The sequence below is a fragment of the Melozone crissalis genome, unplaced genomic scaffold (assembly GCF_028551555.1).
Source record: "Melozone crissalis strain CALT ecotype California unplaced genomic scaffold, PUWL_Pcris_2 ptg000013l_1, whole genome shotgun sequence".
In the NCBI taxonomy this organism is placed as follows: Eukaryota; Metazoa; Chordata; class Aves; order Passeriformes; family Passerellidae; genus Melozone; species Melozone crissalis.
In genome coordinates, this window is record NW_026535791.1 from 2,073,923 (window position 1) to 2,097,783 (window position 23,861).

The window sequence follows — 23,861 nt, forward strand, 5'->3', positions numbered from 1 at the left end:
TTCAAGGGAATTGATTGAGGGGACAAATTGTTAAGTTATCAAGTTCTTAGAAACAGGAAACTGGTTAGCTGGATTTAGATGTCCTGTGTCTTAACCCTAAAGATAAGCAAGTTAATTTTTCATTTGTCTGTGAATAGTAGGCGCTTTTTCCTCAATTTTTCCATTGGTTCAGGTAACCTTCAAGACCTTATTTATTTTTACAAATCTGAATGCACTCAGCAAAAACCCAGTGCTGTTTACTCTAATGGGACCAGAGTCTGGCATTTCTATGGGAACATAATTTGTATTCCCCATCAAAAGTGATTTTTTTAATGGCCTTCTTAACAAGATAATCCATCAAGGAACTGGTGACAACTGCACCCAGTAACCTACTTAACAGATCCAGTTTGACAACAATTACACATTACTGCATGTCATCAAGGCAGGGTGTAACTTGATATTAAATATAGCAAACACATTTGACAGTGGACCACAGCTGCTTGAGAAGGTTGAAGGTGGTGACTTCTGAGCAGAAGAATTGTTTGGCTTTGGGGTAGTACTGACTTGGGACTGGAATGGAGAAAACATCTACTGCATATGAGGGTAGCTCAGTCATCACCAGATTCAAGTAAAGTCTTGAGTTTGAGGATAGTACTCAGAGCTGTGTGCTCATGAAGGACTTCCTGAAGATTTTATTTCATTAGATTTATAGGATAGGCACATGATGGTAGAGGAGACCTCATTCAAACTGGAATTGGCATCTTAAGTGAACATGCTGTCTGCTCTGAATTGATCTGTTCAAGTTTAACAGGGAAAAGCCAATTTTCCCATGTCTCTCTCCATTTTGAAATAAAAGATCCAATTCATAGTGTGTGTTTCTGTGACTGGAATGGAGCTGCAATGAGAGAAATATATTACATATATATATATCTATATCTATATATAATGCATGTATCTTTCAAGAATAAAGCAATAGCTATTAATGGTTCCAGTGAACAATTCACTATATATATAGTATTATTAATGTTTGAGAATATTTTGATTTGAGACAACGTTTTTTCCCAGGGAAATTTACCATCCCACAGGTAATCAGAATTTGGAAACTATTTCACAAGAAATACTGAGAATCATTCTGCAACTTATCTACATACTACCTGTATTTAAGTATTGCCAAATATTTGCAATTGTTAGAAAGTCATAATCTTAGTGATCTCTACCAGAGAGTCATAATCTAAGTGATCTTTAAATGCTTGGTGTTTTTAAAGAGTCAAAAGTTAATTTAGTACCAATCAAGTATTTAAAATTCACACCTACATTTCAGCTTCAGTTACAGGAAGTTTAGGATCAGTCTGAGTGTTGGTTATCTTACAAACACAACTAAATCTTTCAGGGAATAAAGGAAATACCAAGGTCTAAATAATATGGAGTTGTAGTGTGAAAAGGCATGCTGGAGTTTGTCAGTGAGGGCTAGTCCATATTTAAAGTCCCTTTGTTCCTAAGGCAGAAGAAAGCAGAATTTATTGGCAGAGATGCAGCTTCTATCAGTAACACACATTCCTGACATTTTCTAAATAACCCACCTTGCCAAAAAGCCTAAATAAACTTCAGGACATTTGGCAGAGTGAGCTGAATCTCTTCACTACAGGATTTTGCTTGAGTGCTTATGTCAGAGGTATGTCTTCTTGATTCTTCTGTTTCTTACATTTTAGCAAATAAAATCTTATATAATCCAGGCTCTAATTTTCACTGTTTTGAATTATCTAATCTTGGCTATCACTATCAGTGTACAATTACACAGAATAGTTTGTTCCTGAAATATCCCTTCAAATTAATTTTGCTTATAAATTTCAGTTCATGCTTTGCCTTCACTACAAAGAACATAACAAAGTATCTGTAACAGGCATCCTTTTTAAAAAGAGTAACAACTTCTACCTGCACAGTGGTTTTAGTTTGGTTTGGGATAATAATGTTTCTTTTTTTCATTCATCAAATGAAATGAACTGTGCTGACAAAACTACCTTCTTCCTGAGGTAAAAGCTGATGGCCTGAGCAAAAAAAAATCATTATTTGGAAGAAAACCCAGTTTTCATTCTAATCTTTTTTCACTCTGAGAGCAGATTTCCATGTAAAAATTATTAAGATACTCAAATATCTTTCTATTGCAACAGTGAAAAATTTGGTGAGAGTAACACACAAGATGAAATCAGGTGTTGGACGTGCAGGATATTAATGTGGTAGCAACCATTTCAGTTTATCGTGGGTATCAGCCATGAGATGGCAGATCTCTGCAGCTGGAGTGATGAAAATGCTTGTCTGGGCATTTTGGGAGACAAAGACTAACTGAAAGTGTGGCTACTGTTGACCCAAAGATAGGCAAAATCATTGTTAATGGTGAAAGACCTCTTTGAGTCACATAATCTACAGGGGAAGCTGAGTCTGACAAGAACATCTTGAATTGATCTTTCACACAAGCTCCATCCAAGGTAACATATTTTGTGGGTTTTCAGCAGGCAGGTTATCATGTCTCACCTGTCCTGAATGGGTAGGCCCTTCTGGCATTCTGCTGAGCTGACTTGAGTCTTTCCACACTATATTGCAAACCTGTGGTACAGATGGATCCTGACTGATTTTTTAGTGTTGGGAGTTGAGAGGGGAACATGCCATGCTCATTCACCAGTGGCCTACAGAGTATGCTGGCATCTAAACATGTATAGCTTAAAAATACATTAATATTCTCATTGGCTGCTTAGAATCAATTACTTTGATGGTTCGTAACTGTATTCACAATATTTTACAATTGTCTCATACCTGTAAAGTATATATGCAGCTTGTTGAAAGAGGTCTTGCACTTTCAGTCCAGGCCTGTAATGCCAAATCAACGTATCTCACTTCTGTCAAATCTTCTGTGTACTGCATGACTAGGATATATTGTGATAATGTATATTAGTAAGGTAAATTATTGTATTATATATATTATTATTATTATAAAAGTATAATTAATATTAACATATAACTTCATAGTCTTACAAGCCAACACAAAAATACGTGCAAACCTTCATATTAGCAAGGGAGACATAACCACAAATGGTGTCAAAAATGTCAGCGCAGAAAAGCCACGTCACCTCTTGGAGACACTCGAGAGCCATGTGACTAGAGACACTCCTGCTATGTGCCTAGATAAATGCTTGTTGTGTGACTGAAAAGCAGTTCATAGAATAATGAACATCTGGAGGTCACACAGACCAAGCTTCATCTAATTGGGGACAGCAGTTTAGGATTCTTTTTCCCTTATCTAACTGGAATTTCCTATGATGCAGCCAGTGTCTGTTGTTAGGATTTCTGCTGCGTCCCTCTGAGAAGTCTTCTCTCCCTAAGGCTGACCTAACCCTGCTCACTCAGCTTGTCCTCATACCCATGTGCCCCACTGCCCTTATCACCCTGGTGGTCCATGCTGGGTGTCCATGTATTTCTTGTACAGGGGAGTCCAAAACTCAAACAGGACTCCAGCTGCCGTCTCACAACTGCCAAGCACACCTGCCTTGACCTGCTGGTCCCCCTCCTGCTTGTACACCTCCTGCTTATCACTGCTCACATGATGGGACTCAAGGGATGTGCTACAGATGTTTAAAACTACTTCAAACAAACATGCAAATCATCCTTTCCCCCTTATTCTCACAGCAAAACCCAAAATTAGTGCCATAACTGTCTGCAGTATAGATTTTCCTATTAACAACTCAAACACAAGCATTGTACTCAAAACTCAAGCATTAGTACTCATATAGCTCATTAAAATCCTCTAAAACTTCTCAGACAAGAAGATTCTCACCGTTAAATCCTGCGAACTTAAACAATATCAATATAAAATCTTGCACTTCATCACCACCCTTACAGAAAAAATTTTTGCAAAACTACAGTGCTAAAGGAGCTGATAATATCATAGGTTTATATAATGCTTCTTTTCCTTATTATAGTTTCTTTGCAAGCTTCTCAGACGTGCTCCAACAGGTGATGTATGTTTTCCCTGTCAGCTCTCCTCCCTTACTAAATAATTTACTTTGAAATGTAATAAATGTTGGGTGTATGCTTCCCAGCATGGATGTTTGAATCTAACATTCCATCAGACAAGCTTTGATTATAGGGTTTTTAAAATTATGAATCTACAAGGCAGGCCTGGCACAATTCTGTCACGAAACCAGCACATTGGTGATCTTGAGGTAAATATAAAAAAATACAGTCTAAAGCATACATGAAACTGTATCTCCTTTATGTTTACCAGATCAGGATTTACTAGCTCTCATTTCAAGACAAAATTGAGGGTGGGTATTTCCCAATGGGGGTGCCTAAATATATTAGGACATACATACAACATAAAACCAGTGTTCATTATATGAAGGTTCACTGTTAAGGCTGAAGAAATCTGAAAATAAAGAATCTTAGTAAAGACTCTGCCTTCCCAACATTACTGGATGTTAAACCCCTCCTCTGCAGATGCCTGTGCTTGAAAACATTGGCCCTGGGACTACACATTATTATAAACCATATACTATTTCAAACAAACAAACTTGCCTCTGTCATCACTGGTAAATCCCTAACAAAAACAGGCTTTATTCTCTATTTAAAAACTGAAATTACTAGAGCAAAATTTAGTACTGTGGTATGGTAGCAATTTTCCAAAATTACCACCAACAAGAGATTTCTACACCTTTGAACAGTCACTGTTCAAGAACTACGACAGAATAATACAAAGTCCAGTCTATGTATGCCACCTGAAAATTCTATTTAATGTATGTATTACACTTCACATGCAAAACCAGGTTTTACTCAGTATTTATCATTTCCTGTAACACACCAGGCTGATGGGTATCATCCTCTCAGCAAACTCACATAGATCTGACATCTTTTCTGGCTGGTGGGGCACTTGTTACGATTGTTCTTCATTACAATTTAAACTGCATACAGCAGCACCAATGGAAAGAAGAGAGACCTTGCCTTACCTTCTTTTACCTTTGGAAGAGCTATAGCTGTAAAGTGAACCAGATTCTCTCAAATTAATATGGACTTGTAGTAAAAGTTCCACCATCTCTCTACTATTTTTCAACTACAGCAAGAAGATTAGTACAGTCATATTTTTCAGGATATTTCTTGCTGTGAGCTATAAAAGCAACTGTAAGGCACTCTGTTGACAAACTAGTCTTTGAAGTGATACTTGTTACAAGAGAAAGGACTTTTTTTGGCAGAGAAGAATTAAGAACAGTTTCTTCCCCTTTTTATGAGGGAAGAAAGGAAGGATAAAATATTCACATTTATTTATAATTTAAATTTTATCTGATTCTTCTTTCAGTTTGAAAGGCTTCTGTTTCAAGCTAGGCAAGTTCTCCTACATAGGTATTTCCAAAGAACCATGAAGTATGTGTCATGACTCCCCCTATTCTCTCTCATTTTAAAAAATACAAATGAATCACTTTTGGACTCTTGATTTGAAATACGTGGAACACTTTGTTTTTCAACCATCTTTTATGCTCACTTGCCTTTGCTGAGTGCACCACCTCCATAAACACTGGTGACTATAAAAAGCACGTGGCATCACAGGTAATTTCCCAAAATAAGATCATGTAATACAGTAAAAATGACTGTGCACATGGAACAAACGGAGAGCACAGACTCAGTCCTGAGTGTCAGCTTCAGCAATGGAACCTGTTCCTGAACTTTGATGTAGAAAACTTTATGTCAGATGAGTTGAACACATATTTATAGACTGAAGTTCTAGGACTGGTTTTCATGCTAAATAAAAACACAACCACTATAAATATGAGTGTTAGAACCAGAACAAAGAGGATTATGGGTAGAGCAACATGATACAGGTTTATTTCTTAACTGGCATAATATAATACATGACTGATGGACAGTTGCACTGACCTCTTTAGAAAGACAAAGTTCTTTCCATATTTAGCATACTGCCTTTCTTCCTGCTCTAATGCAGAAATTTTATGCAATTTGCAGTGTAGAACCAAGAATGAAGCCTGCATGATGTGTAGTGCACCAAATCAATCAGACAACTCTACTGTCATGCAGAGATCTCCATTCTTTTTAGTGCAGGGAGAATTCAGTATCCATGAAAGCTTTTATTTGCCTGTAGTGAGTCAGGAGCTGCTCAGGCAGGCTGCATTAGCCAAGATGGAAACACAGAAATGTGTGCTTGTGAGCACTGGTCTTGGTATTGGTGTCTCCTTCCAGGACTATTCATGCATTTTGAAGTAGACAAACTTGGACAAAAATCAACAGAGGTATTTGGAGTTGTACCCAGCACTAAGATTCCTCTTCTGCCCCATCGAAAGGCACACTTTATCACAAAGGTATGACCAGATCCTTCTGCCCTTGTGAATTTTGCATTGCTAGCTTCATGGCTGCACATGAACTTTGGCAGAAGACCTGAAAACCTCTTGCCCAGTCTGGAGCTAAGGCACCCTCTGGAAAAAATGGCCTTGAATTAAATCTAGGAGGACAACCAGCTTCCCAGTTGCTTTACATGGACTCTAACTCCTAGACTATTACAAAAGAATTAAACCGAGCTGGTCTAAAACTCTGCTAAATCTAAAACAAATTTCACATTTCAGGTAGTCCAGAATACTGTGGATGGTATTGCTGAACTAAGACAGCAGTGTTTCCCATGGCATGAAATTCCCAAGTCCTTTTGTGGAACTGCGACTACATGTACAGACAGTCACAGGAAGGGAACATGTTTTCAGAGTGGTGACTTGGCACCCAAGGCACTGTGACAGCTAGAGAGTCTGTTTTAAAGCAATATTTAATTCTGGTGATTCACAGCCATGATGCTTATAAACACATTTTTCTAATCTCTCCCCCTGCTCTCCATTTTCCTCTAAAATTGATGAGTGTTATATCATGTTGTCTGTTACCTGTCATAAACCACAAAATAATCTGAAAGCATGACCAGATCTGCTATCTGTAAATCTCAAATATTCATTTTCTTTGTCTAGTTCGAAAATTGTTTTGCATACAAGAAACAATCTAACACTGAGGTAAACTTTATGAAGAAATCATAACACTGTTTCAATGTATCACAAATGCTCCTTTAGAATAACTGGCACCGACTCATGGCACGATCTTTTGTGGCGACTAGCTCCTCTCAAAACTTCGGTACACAGGTCCCATCTGGAACACGAGCAGCTCTGTGCTCTGCTTCCTGATGATGCAGTACATCAAACAAATCCCCCAGACACTCCCCACTGCAGGCTCACTGTCTGTCTGGTGGTGGTCATGGAGCCAAAACTGTGAGAACCAACATTGTAGATCAGAATGAGCAGGAAAAATGGTATGAAAATACAAGAAGAATACATAACTAAGAATGCCTGCTACTGCATAAGAGTCTTAGATTTCACAGCTTAATTCCTATTCCTGCATTTTAAGTGGGTAATTTTCTCCATCCAGTACAGTTATAGATCTTCCCTTAAAGGCTTTTTCCTGTGGCAAGTGCACACTGAGTCCCTGTCATCAGGCTGAGGTACAAGTTCCATTCCATCCCGTATTTCAGGTTTGCTGGCTTGGCGTTCGGCATATTTCTGAAATATGTAAACAACATTTAAGAATGCTGTAAGCACCAACATATAATTCAAGAAGCAGAATTTTCCTCCTCCCTTCCACTCAGAAGCCTACCTTTATCCAGGCTCCTTATGCCATTGTTCACAGCCTCTACACAAGGTGTCTTTGCAACACACCTACTAATGGGCTACATTGCCTCTGAAAACCTCCTGTCATGTTTCTGCCTGTTATTATGGTAACTTGGATATTGTCATCATCTGTGCCTAACCACTCTACACAGATAATGCACAAAAATGTCATTTTTGTACACTGAACAGTTCCATCTTTTGTGTTAACCTGTGGCTGGTGAAGCTGACATCTAACTGCACAGCAGTACAGGAAAAAGATACTTTCAGAGAGGAGAAACTTTGTTCACTAGAGATTTGCATTTTCTAAGGAAGAAATGACTACTGGGCCTGCTTCATCCCCTACACTCTACTAGTCACACTTCTGGAACTTCTTTTCCATTTATTAATTATTTTGTAGTAGAGTAGCTCAGAAGTATGAAGGGAAAAAGGAAGAAAAGTGGATATACAGATTTTTTCCTACAAAGACCTACTGGAAACCAAATACCAAGTGACAATGAAAACAGGGCTGACTGGGGATGGGGGCAAAAAAAATTCCTGATTCTGTAAAATAACCATTATGTCAGGTAGATTCTTTAATTAAGAAAGCAGGGTTTAGCAAAGCTCTTCACACTGATCTATGAATAATATGTCTGCTAGTGATTTAAGTAAGGACTGAATATGAAATTTGTAGCATCAGTAGCAGCTGGGGGGAGAGTAATAAAGTGATCTATTGTACTCACCTGGAGCACTTTATAATAGTAGCAGTAAAACCTGTGAGGCTGAAGTAATTCTCTTGCTGTTAGTTGTCCTTGTTTAGCAATTTTTCTTGCTTCCTCATCATTCTCCTTGAAAATTCAGATGCAACAAATTAATAACAGAGCAACTCAAAGCCTGACTAGCATTAGAAGTTTTATTAAATGGGTTATTCAAATCTAAAAAATTAACTACAATTACTGGTAGATTGCAAAGGCATTATTAAAATTGCAGATTTGTTTAAAAATACCGGATTGCTTTTATCGTCACTACTGCTACCTTAGGGCTATCAATAACAACTTTCATGACTAACTGTACAATTTTGAAAACTCAATTGATTACTGCTCTACCATTTTGTCCAAGCCTCAAGCTTCTTCAAAATCAGTTCTGATACCTCCCAGATCTACTTAGTTTTACAGAGGACAAAACCACATCTCTTGTCCTCTCCAATGCAATGGAATTCAATGTCTTCTTTTTTAAAAAAAGTGCATGAATTCATGTATTTACTCTCAAGCTTTTAGGTCTATGTTGCAAAGCTTTTAGCACTCTCCTCTGATTCCTGACGTAGAATTACAGTACTCTCAGAAAAGAAACTCTTCCTGTGTTTTTTTAACCTTAATTGCACTTTGACTTAAAGCACAAACGGTCTTCTCAATCACAGAATTTATCTGTTTGATTACAGGATCCCAGCCTCCCACTCTGAGCACGTTACAGAGAGCAGCAATTTTTTGTACATTCAAACAGAACATGCAGTAACTTCTGCTCTAGTCAGGGCCTAAAAATGCTATAGCATTAATTAAGCAGTATCTAGGAATCTGGTTGTTTCTTTCACAACTACCTTAGTCAGTATGCTAAGGCTCTGACTCATGAACTCTTCTGCCCATACTTAAAATGAACACTTAAGTACTGCCCTAAATAGAGACGGTTATTTCAAATAAGGCCTTCCCATTTTATACTAACAACAAAATGTACCTCCTTTATACCAGGATCTCAACAGCGTTCATGCAATATATATATATGTGTGTGTGTAAATATAAAAGAAGAGACTATTAAGATAAATTGTTTACATGTTTGTTTATCACTTTGAACTTGAATCAGTAATGCAACTTACCTTAGCCCATTTTATTTTCTCTAGCAAGTCCTCTAAGTTTCTCTTAACTGGAACATAATGTTTCCAAGGTTTTAATCCAATATAAAAGTGTTCATAGTACTGGGAATCTTGCTTCAATACCAGGCTGTCACCCAGCAAGAGGTATGGAAACCTGTAAGCTGCTACGGTGCCATCTACATTCACTTGGTATTTGTACTACAGCATGAAGAGAGAGGAAAAAAGGTGAAATGTTTTGTATCAGAATGGGAACAATGACTGCATAAATTATTATTTTAACAGGCAAGAAGTAATCATGTTTAATCATTTTCATCTTCCAACTCATTTCAGTGTTAAGCACGTGTAGTTTCATGGTCTTCTGGATAATATAATGGAAAAAGGATTTGTTTTCAACAGGAGGCTGGCAGTCAAGAACCTTTGTCTCACATGAGCTGCCTGATGGGTGTCCTATTGAAGTGACCTGGGATAGAGCAAGGGCTACAGCAGGGAAGGAAATAAAACTAATCTATACTTCAATTCAAACAGAGTAAATTTATTCTGACAACATTATTATATAGAATAACCTGAAACATATTATTATATAAAATAAGCTGAAACATAATACTAGAAATAACCATGAATGTCATGCTTTGGCAGATGTTCTTGGCTGTAACAGCATTTCTGAAATACTAAACTTCAGAACAGAATTTCAATTGCTATATATTGTAATGACTTTACACAGGATTCTGTTCCCTTTATTTTTTTTATTTCTCTTGCAGTAGAATTTGTATGTTAAAGTACAACAAAAATACTCATCTATTTTTCTAATTTGTTACTTAAAGACTCTTTCAGACATCCACAGTGTACTTGAAATGGCTGTAAATTGTGTCCATTGTTTTCATATTTACCCCAAATCAAAGAAACCCTGATGGTGAGAAATCCAATTTCTCAGTCTATTAAAACAAAAACATAAGCCAAGATGCCTCACTAAGGTCTTTCTTGGCTTTCTCTACAAGTGTGTCATACTAAGACATGGATTACAGGTGGTTAATCTACTCTGCATGGACCTGTGCTACTATAGCAGCATAATTGTTTTGTTTATTGAAAAGAATTAACAGAAGTATGCTTTCTTTTCAGCTGAAATTAATTATTTGAAATAATTAATTTCAAAATTAATCAGAAACTATAATTTTATTACTACCTTAAAGAAGTCAAAAAAGCCCATCAGCTGAGCCTTCCCCAGCTCTTTTTCTTTTTCCCTGAAGAAGAAATATCCAGTTATTCCAGCATCTAGTAGTTCTGGATTTTCCTTGGATAACTTCACAAGATGGAGACGTTCTTCTCGGCTGTCTCGACCTCTGAATAAAGCCCTCTCAGTTTTGTTTTCCCAGAAGGGGCCTATGAGCAGTGAGTGACAAGACAAAAGCAAACAGCAGTGAAATGTTCAGGATCTGTTCAAGGCAAATGAAGAACTAGGTTTGACAGTCGTATTACATTTGGAGACATGGTAGGACAGGCATGGTTTCCCATAACCACTTATTAATCACAGGATTAAACTCCCAATTCTGGTTTGAATTTTGGGATGGGAAACTCATACAAGGAAACTTGGAGAATTGCTTTTCCACTCAACAATTTTGTATTTCAATAACTTCAACTATCTTGAAAGCTACCTAAGGGATTATAATAAAATACGTAAGGAAAATGCTAATAATTAAAGCAATTCTCCAGCCATAAAGCCTGCCACAAAAACCTAATTTCTTTAGTAAAATCCACCTCTGTTACCCAGCAATTTAGTTAGGTCCTTGAAGAACCATTTAATGATGCCTTAAAAAAGAAAAGAAATGGCTATGTTGTGTCTTCTAAACACTTAGCAAGAGTCTGAAAGACTTAATCTCTGCTTACTGCATTAATTATGCCCTTCCTCACCTTTCTGCTGAAAATTTCCCTAGAGCACCTACTAAATGGAGTAGTCTCTTACTGTCTCCTAATTGGAAAAGCAGCTGTACTAAATCAGTAAACACAGAATGCCTCTAACTGATCATTTAATTGAAATATTTGATTTTAAATCTAATAAAGAAAAGAGGAACTGAGAACTAATTAAATAAAAAGAAGTAACTTTCCACTCCAGTTTTACTCCTTAGGTATTGCTTATGCCATTTGTTTGATCCCTAAATATTCTTTAATTTCCTGAGGGGGAGGAAGACACCTGTCAGTAAAGCTGACTCCTCTTTCAAAGCCAGAAAAGCAATTCAAGAGATCTTACTCTGAGGTATTTCTTCATATAGACAATGTTTTCTAATTTGAAAGAGGCTGCAGCATAGTATCAGCTTACTTCTTTCAGGATTCAAATTAAGTTTATGTAAACAGAACATTGGGCCACAACAGTCAGGAAAAGGGTTACTGTTTGATTAGAAGAAACATATTTGAACCCTTGACTGAGGAAAAAGGCCTTTTAATTACATTTAGTTTTCCTTTGCCAGGTCACAGTAGGCATCCTCTGGATACCTTTAATGTCAAATTCACATTTATTGCGATCTGGACTTCTTAAATTTTGGTTCTGAATGATACACCTGTTTAGTGGCAGTGTTGAGAAGTGTTTGCAATCTGTAAAGCCTAAGCTGCTTGTACTCAGAGGTGTCCCAGGGCACTTTGAACTGAAGACTTCAACACATTTGAATGCAACTAGCTTTTTTGATGGAAATCACAAATTCTTTTTAAACCCCCAGTGTAACTCACCTGTATTCCCTTGAATGGAAAGGAGATCATTGGTGACTCCACGAAGGGTTTCCAGAGTCGAGTGGGTTACATCATATGTTGGCAGGATGATATCTCTGGAATCCACAGAGCCACACCAGGAGATGACAGGTACAGGCCCAGGTGTATCATTAACCTTCCTGTGCTCAACTGGCCAGTCTCCAACATTGAGATAAAACTCCACGTCAGGAAGACGAACCTAGATATGTACCCAAGAAAGGATAATAACACAGAGAAGCTGTCTGTCACTCTTACATCTATGCATCAGTTCTCTCTTGTCACACACTCAGTGCACCTACTGGATAGTTCATAGATTTAGCTGTGCTTAATGCATGAATTCCAAGCTTCTTCCCTGCAAGGAAGTTTGAAAGGAACACCCAGAGGCCAGGAAACAGCTCCCAGTTGGGCCTTAGCCCTTGGAGCTTTCCAAGCATTTCCATTACTGCCAGGAGCAGCCCGCACACATTACTCCTAACACCCAGTGTTGTCTTGATGGAATGTCATATCTTATTTCAGGAATTATACATGTGAAGATACAACAACAAATGCAGTACTGCCATATTTAAATATGTTTAGCTTGGATAAGAGATGACTGAGAGGGGATCTTGTCAATGCTCACAGCTGTCAAGAGGATGGGGCCAGACTCTTTCCAATGGTGCTCAGCAATAGGACAAGGGGAGACAAGCATGTACTTAAACATAGGAAGTGCCATTTGAATATGAGGGAAAAACTTCCTTATTGTGAGGAAGATGGGGCCATGAAACAGACTGCCCAGACAGGCTGTGGATAGTCAAAACCCACCCTGGAGATGATCCTGTGCAACCAGTTCTGGGTGAACCTGCTTTGGCAGGGGAGTTGAACTAGATGTTCTCCAGAGGTCTCTTCCCACCCCAAGCACTCTGTGCTTCTGTGATATTGCCTTAACAAGTAACAAGATCCAAAGCGGTACCTTCCTGGCCAGCGACAGGAACATTTCATCGGAGAACATCTTGAAGTCTGTGTACTTCCCTAGGGAGCGCCGGTAGATGTGATTATCCAGGATAGTGTAATGGACAATAGCACCTCCTGTTTGGCTGAACCTGGCTGGGATTTCCTTGAGCATTCGCTGCAGGTCAATGGTGGGAAATGAAATGAAGTCTTTTGTAATCTGACGCTCTTGGGATGGACAGGACATCATGTCCTGCCAGACCTCAGGGTCTTCTACAGGACAGTCACAGTATTCATGATAAACTGGTTCTGTGGAAAACAAAGCAACAGAGTCTGTATTCGTGATTCTACAGCACACATAATTTCTACATTACAGTGGCTTGGCATTTTTATACCATGCTTTCTACATTTTTCCTAGGAAATCATCCTTCCTATAACTTCTGGAATTTTGCAGTGTAACTGAAAAAACAGCAACCTTCTTCTCTTTTCAGAAATACAAGACTCTGTGTTATCAGGGTGAAATTATTTTGCTAAATAAAGGTCCATTTCTGTGAACCTGCCAAGCACACGGGGGACTCAGAATTGTTTGAGCTGTCCACAGCTACCACAGCCCACGTACTGCAGTTTGAAATATAGCCTAATTCAAAACTTTGACATATTACATTATAACAAAAAATACCCTTACCTTTCAAAATATAAGGTGATTGAGCCACATGCTGATCACCATAAAGTATCTCAATTTTCAAGCCTTTTGTGACACTTCCATACATCCGATAACGCATAAGGAATGTACCATCATTTCTATCCAAAGGCCGAGGCGTGTAAATTCTGGTGACTTCTTTTGGAGAAAGTGCTTTAATTACCACTTTAAACTGTGTTCTTCCTGGCAAGAGGAAAATAAAACCAGACAAAATCACTTTAAGCTATTAGAATTACATCTAGTAAATAAAGGTAAGGAGCAAACTCCAATGAATTAAGACCATGGAATTTAATTTATTTTTCAGTACAATTTTTTAATTGTACCAAGTTGGTAAAATTAGTTTCCAGTGATGAAATATCACCCTAACAAATATTCTTAGACATTGCACACCTCTAAATGGAAAACCTGCAGGTGTAGATAGAAAGTTAAATATTTGATTATAAGACAGAAGGAAAAGCTAACAGTATTTTGAAGCTAAGATTAGTTTTTATTCTAAGTTAGTGCTCTGAGGACCAATAATGTCCTCTAGAGTAAGAAAGACAGGAAACCAAGTTAAAGTAACAGGAGAAAAGAATACTTGCCAGCTTGTGGAAAGGCAGTTGCAGCATGCAGGAGTCACATACAAATTGTTCAGCTTTGGGCTGCTGCTGACTGTCTTGCACATTTAAAGATCCAGCTACTGAAAAGCAGTGATAAGAGAATGATAGTAGAGATGTTCCCTGGACATCTGTCTGACCTGTGCTTAAAGATCACCAGCATTTCATCATTAATGCACTAAGATATGGAATAATTTATGGACAATACAAGTATGCATAAACATAAATCTGTTATAGTCTTTAGTTCTATCACAAGTGGTCATTGCCAACTTTATTAATTAAAAAAAAAAAAGGAGGGGGACAAATTATTCACTAAGTGTGACAGGCTAAGCATTATGAACCAAACAAATACAATGCTACCACCAAGTAATATACAGAAATAAATGAAACTGAAAAAATCCAGAAAAAATCAAGATGTAACTAAAATCTGAATATGTCCCAACAGCACTAAATGGTTGAGATGTCAAAGTAATATTTTGCATCCACAGATAAATACACTGATGTGCTAAGTACCAGTCTTTTAATGATTAATCATGTCTTCCTTAGATCACTGGGTCTTGAAATTGGATTCAAGTCAAGTACTGTGCAAGAATATCCAGATTAAATGACTCTCCTGAAGGAATGAACATCTCTGCCTCTAAAGGTGACTGCAAGTCACAAACTTGCTTCAAGGTAGCTGACTTCAACCAAGTACCCTCTCCCTATGACTATCACCTAGTATTATTTGGATGAAGAAGCATTCAAATCCAGAGTATGTCATGAGGTTCACAGAGAAACCTGTTTCCTGTTGGTATCACATCTTTGTCTCCTTGTACCCATTTTATTAAACAGCATTTTTACTGGATATAGTGATTTCCCACTGAAGAAAAGTAAGTTTTCAGCTGTCATAAAAATGAGTGAATATTGTGAAAAAAAGTCAAATATTACTGAATTTTATATCCTTGTCCTGACCTACAGGAAGTAACTAAGTGGGTCTTTTCCCCTGCTGGTTATGTATGTCCTGCTCTAGACATGAGGAGCCCTTGATCTGCCCAAAGGATATGTTGGGTTTAGCTGGTGGCACTTAGACACAGGAATCATTTGATAAGGGAAGTGACTGATAGCAAAGCTCTCAGGGAAAAAGCTAACTCCACTGAAAGTGAAGGGGAAGAAAAACGAGACTGAGTGTCTCATGTAAGTACAAATAATTCATTGGAGGAAACAGACTTTTTGTTTGTAATTTACAACATTGATTGTGCAATGGGGCCAAAGCCTCCATGGTATACTTAATCATGACAACTTTTTGCTGATTTTTATTTGGAGGAAGTTACCATGGTGCTTTCACTCCTGTTTTTTTTTGTTTCTCTCAATCCAAAGGAATTACAAAAGCAAAATGTGTCCTTGATGAATCAGCAGTGCTACTATTTCTCTGTTACCCTGAAAACATATCTGGGAGAGCATTTTGAGTACAAAATAATTTCCCAGCACTGAAGAGACACTAAAATATAGACACAGTCAAAATGGGATACTTTAAGTAATCCAGGTAATGACACCTGCTTTATGCATTTTTTTCTTCTGTGCAGCTTGCAAAAGAGGTATGCCATGCATGGAGGAACAAGTGACAAAATGGAGGGAAAGAGAGAAAAAGTAACAAGATACTGAATTTAGGCAAATTGCTAGAGAAGAACAAAAAAATCCTAGTCCCCCTATTTCTGACATGTGTGCTGAAGAGAAATTAAAAGATCTGAAGATTTTTTTGATTCAGCTGTTTTACTGGAATTGTTGCTGGTTACTTTCACAGATGGAAATCACAAAATTGACGGACTCCCTAAAGGGACACACAAATTATTAGCCTATACTTTCAGAGAGCTGGATGCAAGAGCATATATCCAGTAATAAACAAACACAGGCCTTGTGTGTGACCATCACAAAAGCCCAGGGATCACGGTCACCAAAGGGAGGTCCTGCAGTGCCCAGGTATGAAGGTGACTGAACTGAAATGTACAACTCTGTCTGGCAGCACTGGAACGAGAGCTGGAAGAAGCATGCCCTGCTCTTTGAAAGCATTTGGTGAAACCTACAAGAATATCTGGGAGGCCTTGAAAAATATTTATTAGCACAGTATCATCTGAACAACAGATAATCTGAACAGATCATCAGAGATCATCTGAGCAACAGTTAACAGCTGATTTTATCACGGTCAGTAGTATATAAAGACATGGTTGGCAGTTGTTAAATCTAGGATAAAACCCAGCAGAAAAGAAGGATAAGGCTTATCCAAGTAGCCAAAGGAAAAAAATCTATGCAGTTTACACTAAAAGAAAGTTCTGTATTTTCAGCAGGGATTTTCTTAATCTTTGAAATAATTTTTCTAGGTAAAGAATGAATTCTGCATCATTCGACATCCTCCTACAAAGGCAGGTAAAACAGTTACAGCCCCTGGGCTGAAATTCCAGTGCAATGTGCAATGGTGCATATCAATTCTGGTGAACAGACTAGATATTCAGAAAACAATTCTGCATTTAAAATCTACTTATTATGCTACACAAGTTTTATAATGGATCCCAGTAAGTCCTGACCCACTTGACCAAAATTCTAATGCACATAAAAAACAATTTAATAGATTTGGACACATTTCACAAATGTGATGCCTTAACTGTGGTTCTGCTGCTCTGATCACAGAGTTCCTGTTTCGCAATGCGGGTGGTAGTGTCAATTTTTTGCTATCTCCACAGGTATATTTTGAAATGTTTTTAGATTATGTTGGAGAGTGGTGCCTGAATGAATATTGTTAATTGTAATTCTTAATGGTGTTTTACAGATCTGAACATTTTAAATCATTAGAGAACAGGGTATACATTAGATACCCAGTGTCTCTACAAATACTTTAAACAGTGCTCATGCACTGAATATGATCAACTCTACCACTAATCTTTTTAAGGATCCTTGGCATGGGACAGCAGCTAGCACAGGCCGAGGCAGAAGCTCTTCCCTGCTGGCAGCACTCATGCTCTGTCTTTGACTGGAGGCCACAGCAGGTCATGGGATGAATGGAGATCACTCCATGCCAGATGGCATTGGGACTTGGAAACTTTCCTGGGACACTGAATTTATTAACATAAATACGAACACACACGAACACACTGCGATCAAAACTAGGTTCTCAGTACCCATGTCCTCCCACTTTATCTTGGAGGACTTACACTAGCATGAGAATCCAACTGAACTTCATGCCTTTTCAGCTTTTCCAACCTGTTGTTTGAACCCAGGGCTCTCCCTGTGCAGCTGCTATCAGCCTCCACCCCACAGTGCAGTCACATTCTGGACTGCAATTACAAATTGTGGTGACATCCAGCACCAAGCTGCAACAGCAGATGGAGAAAGCCCAGACCTGAAATATCTGAAGTATCCACACTCCTGTCAGACTGAAGACATCACCTGTATAATACATGGCTACTCCTTAATTCTGCAAGCAGCAGCTTTCTAACTAACAAGACATGAAGAGGCCATGCATACTTGGCAGTTGCCCTCTCAGTACCATCTCTGTGAACAGTAAATAATACACAGCAAATTAAATAGCTTCTACCCTATGTAAATTAGCAACACAGGATTTCCTCTGGGGCTATCTCGGGGTTATCTTCATTATGAAGTCTGTGACACCAAAGTAATTTTTATTTCAAATTTAAACTATTAATACAGAGTGTGTGGAGCTAACTTGCAGCAGCAAACAGCTGACTGGCATCATACCACTGGCCTGCAAGAACGAGCCCAATTCCCACCCTCAGGAGAAGTGTCGTGGGATGGTTTGTGCTTGTGCTGAGTAAACAAAAATGAAAATTACTCCTTAACGGAACAGCAGTAGGATAACAGAGCCCAGAGGCTCTACTGACTGAGACACAAATTTTAAGCAACTGGTGTGTGTGCAGCATTAAAAGTAATTACGTTACCACTTCCCGTCTGTGCACTGGGAATCTACGTCCACGAGCTCCAGGAAGACTGGTTCTTTCTGAGCTTACGGTTTTTTACAGTAAATTCCAAACTGTTTAGAGCAGACTACTGGTGAGAGCAGAGGAGGCACTGGGCAGCACCAGAAGAAAGGAGGCTGGGACCATGTGCTTCTCTTGCCATCCTGCCTGTCCCGGGCGCTTCGGGACCGGGTGCGGGGGCACAGCCACCACACGGAACGGGGAAAGGAAGGAAGGAAGCAAAGAGGAGGAAGAGAGGGCAAGGGCTGGGCACCTCCAGCCAGGTTCTGCGGCGAAACCGCGGCCCGGGGTAGGGTCTCCATTCCTGCCCCTGCCCGCCCCGGAGCACACGAACAGTACCTGGCGGGGAGCGGGAGAAGTTCCGTCCGGCCGCGCTGACCGCCTGGATGTAGAAGTACCGCACGGGGACGGTCACCCCCGCTTCCAGCCCGGGGCCCCACGCCAGGCTCCTCTCGGCGCTGACGGGGTCCCCGGGGTCCGCCGACTCCGCCGGCTGCAGCACTGGCCCCGCGGCGCCCAGCAGCAGCACTGGCAGCAGCAGCCCGCGGCCCCCCATCGCCCCGCCGGCCCCCATCGCCCCACCGACCCCTATCGCGCCCGCTCGGAGGGGTCCGGGGCCTCCTCGGGCCCTGCGCGGCCCCCGCCCGCTCCCCGCCCCGCAGGGCGGCCCCACGGCGCCGGGGCCGGGCAGAGCCTGAGGGAGGCGAGCAGAGGGCCGGGCTTTCCCCGGGCGGCTGATTCCGCCTTTCCTGGTTCTCCTCCTCCTCCGGGCTGTCCCGCGATGTCCCCAGGGAGGTCGGGGGGTGAGAGCCCAGCCCAGCCCGTGTGCGCCGGACCGCACCGGCGGCGGGAGCGAGCCGTGCCCGCGGGGCTCAGGCGCAGGAGCGGGTTCGGAGCCGTGCAGTTCCCCGGAGCCGCGGGAAATGCAGCACAGTGAGAGTGCTGGGAGAGCGGGGAGCGGGCTCGGGGCCGCTGGTCTGCGGCTGCCTGTCCCGAGGGATTTTCTTCCCTGCCTGTGGGCACCTTGCGGGCCGTGCTGAGGAGCAGGTGATCGGGGGTGTGTCGGCCCCCTCAAAGAACACGTTACCTGTGGTTTAGGATACGACTCAGCCGGCAGCTGAACAGCTGGCCTGGAATTTAGAGAGGAAAAAAATCATCTTTCTCTATCGCTTATTGTTACTGCCTTGTGTCAGCTGATGTACAGGGATTGCTGTAAAAGGAAAAAAAGCCCCCCAAACCTGACATAATTTAAAATTCCTCACTGTTTTTAAGATTTCCCATAGCAATTGCATTTACAACAAAGGACAGAGCATGGACCCTGTTGGGATGCACTGACACACGGTTCCCTGTCACTGGGCTCAGCTCCCTGTCCCAGAGAGGAGGCTCAGACACGCACCCATGCCCAGGCACTCCTGAGGTCTGTGCGTGACATGCTGCTGGTGGCCCTCATCCGTGCTGTGATGCTTGGGAGGGGGAAAAAGGGATCACAGTATTATCCTCTAGAAAATGTAACAACCAATTTCATGGATTTAAAATGTTGGGTTGCAAGTTAAGAGGGTAAAACTCCAATGATTTGTCTCCTAAGGTTGTTTTATCGTTTTTCCTATTTGCTGCTACTAGGAAGTATTTCAATGTATGAGTAGATGGGAGGGCTTACAAGGCTGTAGGAGAATTAAATCAAGCTTCTGGGCAAGCCTGGATTTTCACATACAAAGCAATGAGAGCACAAATGAGTTCTGTCTGATTTTGAATAACATGAACTTCAAGTCTCTGTGCATACAGACCATGAAAAACAGGTTCTTTGAAGGGGAAATTATCAAGTCTGGTTTCCTCCTAGCTTTTGTCTCTAGTCTCTTCAATTTCTTCACTTCAGATAGCCACAGATCTCCACTGACATACCGTGTCTGATACTCCCAACAGGTGAGAGAAAACTTGTGTAGTATTGCAGGGTACAGGGCAGGGCTGAGGTCAGGTGGGGACATCAATTTGCTGATCAGGATCAGTCCCTGTGAGGGGAATTGGGGTCAGACACAACTTTGGGATAGCTGCCTGTCCTGGGGTTGTCAGCGTGCAGATAGAGCCAGGTTCAGCAGGGAGGGCAGAGGAGAGATGGAGACCAATGACCTATGCCATCAGTGGGGCAGGGACTGATAGCCCCAGGCTGGCCAGAAATGGTGTCCATGGGCAGAGAGAGCAGGGGGAGCCCTGAGGAGGTGGGGGATCAGGGCCTGATGGTGCTCTTGGGCCACTGTCCCTGGGAAGGAGCCACCCCTGTTCTGGTATGGGCTGGGAGCAGCTGCTGGGAGCAGCTCTGAGGGAATGGCCCTGGGGATCCTGGTGGGCATGGAGGGACATGGGACATCAATGGCAGTAACAGTGGGGTGAAGGAACAAGGGCAGAGCCAGAGGTCGAGGGGAGTCATTATCCACCTCCACTCAGTACTTGTTAGACCACATCTAGATCCTGCATCCAGCCTTGGGCTCCCCAGTACAAGACATCAATAAACTGGATCAAATCCAGGGGAAGCCACTGAGACGGCAGAGCTGGAGCACCGGCCCTGTGAGGAGAAACTGGGGCAGCTGGACTTGTTAAGCCTGTTAAGAGATACCTTCAATGAGGGGGTAGACCTCACAGGACCCCCTAGGAAGATCATGATATGGTGCAGGGCAGAAGGATGAAAGACAACTAGCATGAGTTGAAAGAAGTGATAGTCACCTTGTAACATGTCCATGTTATAGGCCAAGGCACAGAGAGACTGTCCAGTCTCCATTTTCAGAGATTTTCAAGCCTCAAATGGATGAAGCCTTAAAAAGCCAGCCCTGACCTCGAAGCCAATCTGCTGTGAGCAGGAGGCTGGACCATAGACCTTCTGAGGTCACACCCACCCTGACATATCCTTTGATGAAACCATGACATTTCTATCCCTTCTTTCAAATGTCATCAAGATGGTAGAATGCTCAAAGATCTTCTAGGTACATGCACGACCTACTGGGTAGACAGAGGTCTAGACAGAAAAACCACCTTAGTTCATAAACCGTGTTTCCTTCTGAAGCCGGGCTGAAGGACTGTTCAGGTACCACAAGTACTGGCTGTAGTAATTAAGGCTGAAAGACTGTGATTAGTCTCACACATTTACACTGCACGTGGCAGCCAGGTTTCACTCAGGCCTAATTGCAGCTGAAGGGATCTTCACGTGGAGCTCATCACCTTGTAAAACTACTCATCAAACACCACCCTTGGCCCCTATATGGAGTATTGGCACCTCAAGGCAAGTTGCAGGCATATGGCTCTCTAATATATCTACTGTAAAGGTTCTACCATGGATGGAAAAGTAGATGTGTGCTGGAGCCTCATCAGCTGGCAGGACAAGAGAAGGCAGCACATCCTGCCTGAGCCCAGCAGCTGATGTGACTGCTGGCTACAGCTGTGAGATGGACCAAGGCTGCCTGCCCTGCTCAATCCATGGCTTTGTTGGCCATCAGCACCCTGATGATGTTGGCAACCATACTGAGATGCTGGATTTTTTTTTTTTAACAGTCTACTGCATTCACAGCATGTGAAAAACAAATACAGTAATAATACATTTTTTCATGTAAATGAAGAATTTATTTCAAACAAATAGTTTTGAATGTAAAAATCCTGTAAATTATCAATATTTATAGAATATATTTTTGCCAAAGAAAATCTTGGAAGAGTGAGTATCAAAATTGGGCTCTGCTAAACTGAATGGAGCTGAATGCTATTCAAAAGATTTCTCCCTGTTTTCATGCAGTTCACTGTTAGAATACTGTTGTTCAGTGTAAATTTTAGTTTACAGATCCTCAACAGGCTGCAGTCTTCCACAACTAATTTACAATCAAAAGCAATTTTTGCTTGCTTACATTAAATCAAGCCACCTGATTTCCTGTCATACACAGCATAGCAAATGAAAAAAAAATATATCTGCAAGGTGAGCACTTAATCCAACTACTGTTGAATGGTTAGAAAATAGTTACAAATAAAAATATTCTAAATCATCCACATCTAGTCAAGAAAAACTGTATGACCATTTACTTCCTTTGTACACATTTCTTTTATTATTCTTTACATTATGTAGCTAGTATCCCAAATTTTTGGATTAATTTATTTTGCAGAAATGTACAACAACAGAAATTCCGCACAGATACTCAGGTGGTTTTACTGTCTTACTCTACATAATCCTGTACACACAGAGAATAGAGACATTTACAGAAAAACATAATCTCTCCTTAGAATACCACTTTTTACAAGACTGCAATTATACAGTAGTCATCTCCTTCCAGCATTGCCTATGTCAGCATATTCTTTTATCCTTGTGAAACAGGCATGTGGTAGAGATCAGTTCTGTCTATAAATATACAGTTTATGTTAGTCTTTCTATGTACAACAAAAGACAAATTACCCCAGCAAAAAGTAATGATACTTATATAATGATACAGATTTGAACTACAGACCCACTTCTTTAACGAAGCTTACAGTATGAAAAAATAAGGATACCTCTTACCTACTGTAATATTTTCATCTTTTAGTTTTTTGTGGAGTAGTCAGTGATACAAGCATTGCTTGTTTTGTGTAAAATGTATTATTTCAAAATACCGATATACTGTCTTTCAAGTTAGAAAAATATAATTATGTCCTACAGAAATTTTATTGGATTAAAAAGCATATAAAAATATGGACCATCATTTCAGACCATATATGAAATTAGAAATAAAGTAGAAGAAAATGTCTAATTATTTTAAAATATATCTTTTGGCTCAGTGGGCCACTTCTGATTTTTCATAAAAAGAGAACAAGGCTTAGTTAGAAATTTTATGGCCAGGGACAAGTTTTGGCTACTGAGTAATAATATTACATTATTGTTGTGAGGAAGGGCCAATGGAACATGTTTACACCCATTCAGTTAAGAGGATAAAGAGACTGTGGTCACAGCAGGAACAGTTGAAAAATACCAAAAGGGGGTAGTAATTTGACAAAGGGCAAAGAGCCCTTTCTTACTGGTTTTATTTACTTTGCCTGTAAAAAGCCACCAGTCTGTACGGTGCAGTGGTGCCCCAGCCAAGTGCCCTCTCCGGCTGCCCCAGGTGCTGCTGCCCTGGAGGAGCCCGGTGGCTGCAGGTGCCTCATCCTGAGACCAGCCAAGCAGAGGCAGCTACAGAACTCTAGGACCCCACAATCTGTTTTGGTTATTTTCTCACTACTAGGACAACTGAAGATTGAACCTATGAGGTTAATACAGGAAACCAACAAGCTAAAACTTTTTATATTTTGAATTGTTAAAAGTGTATGTATTTTAATCCAAATTAACCTGTTTCTAAGACCAGAAATCTGGCCAGTCATGTCAACTGTAACCAAAGCAGTGCTGGTTATAAATCTTCCATGTCTGGAAAGCAGATTTCCATGCTCAGCTTTCTT

The 23,861-nt window shown here is 40.5% G+C and overlaps 1 protein-coding gene across 1 annotated transcript; it reads right to left on the minus strand.

Annotated features, from left to right (window-relative positions):
- Nucleotides 1-4,781: 4,781 nt before the first annotated feature.
- POGLUT3 (protein O-glucosyltransferase 3) lies at nucleotides 4,782-18,984 on the minus strand. The gene is made up of 8 exons (XM_054271639.1): nucleotides 18,768-18,984; nucleotides 13,853-14,050; nucleotides 13,190-13,476; nucleotides 12,223-12,439; nucleotides 10,688-10,884; nucleotides 9,511-9,705; nucleotides 8,387-8,491; nucleotides 4,782-7,559 (listed from the first exon to the last, which is right to left on the minus strand). The coding sequence occupies exons 1-8, from the start codon at nucleotides 18,982-18,984 to the stop codon at nucleotides 7,434-7,436; spliced, it is 1,542 nt and encodes a 513-aa protein (XP_054127614.1). The 3' UTR covers nucleotides 4,782-7,433.
- Nucleotides 18,985-23,861: the final 4,877 nt, after the last annotated feature.

Excerpts from the sequence above, each read along its gene's own strand:
- POGLUT3 (XM_054271639.1), bottom strand. The coding sequence starts at position 18,984 with ATGGGGGGCCGCGGGCTGCTGCTGCCAGTGCTGCTGCTGGGCGCCGCG. Across the intron at positions 13,477-13,852 it reads ATCACCTTATATTTTGAAAG|AACCAGTTTATCATGAATAC; the intron begins GTAAGGGTATTT and ends TGTTTTCCACAG. Across the intron at positions 8,492-9,510 it reads AGAAAATAAAATGGGCTAAG|GAGAATGATGAGGAAGCAAG; the intron begins GTAAGTTGCATT and ends TGAATTTTCAAG.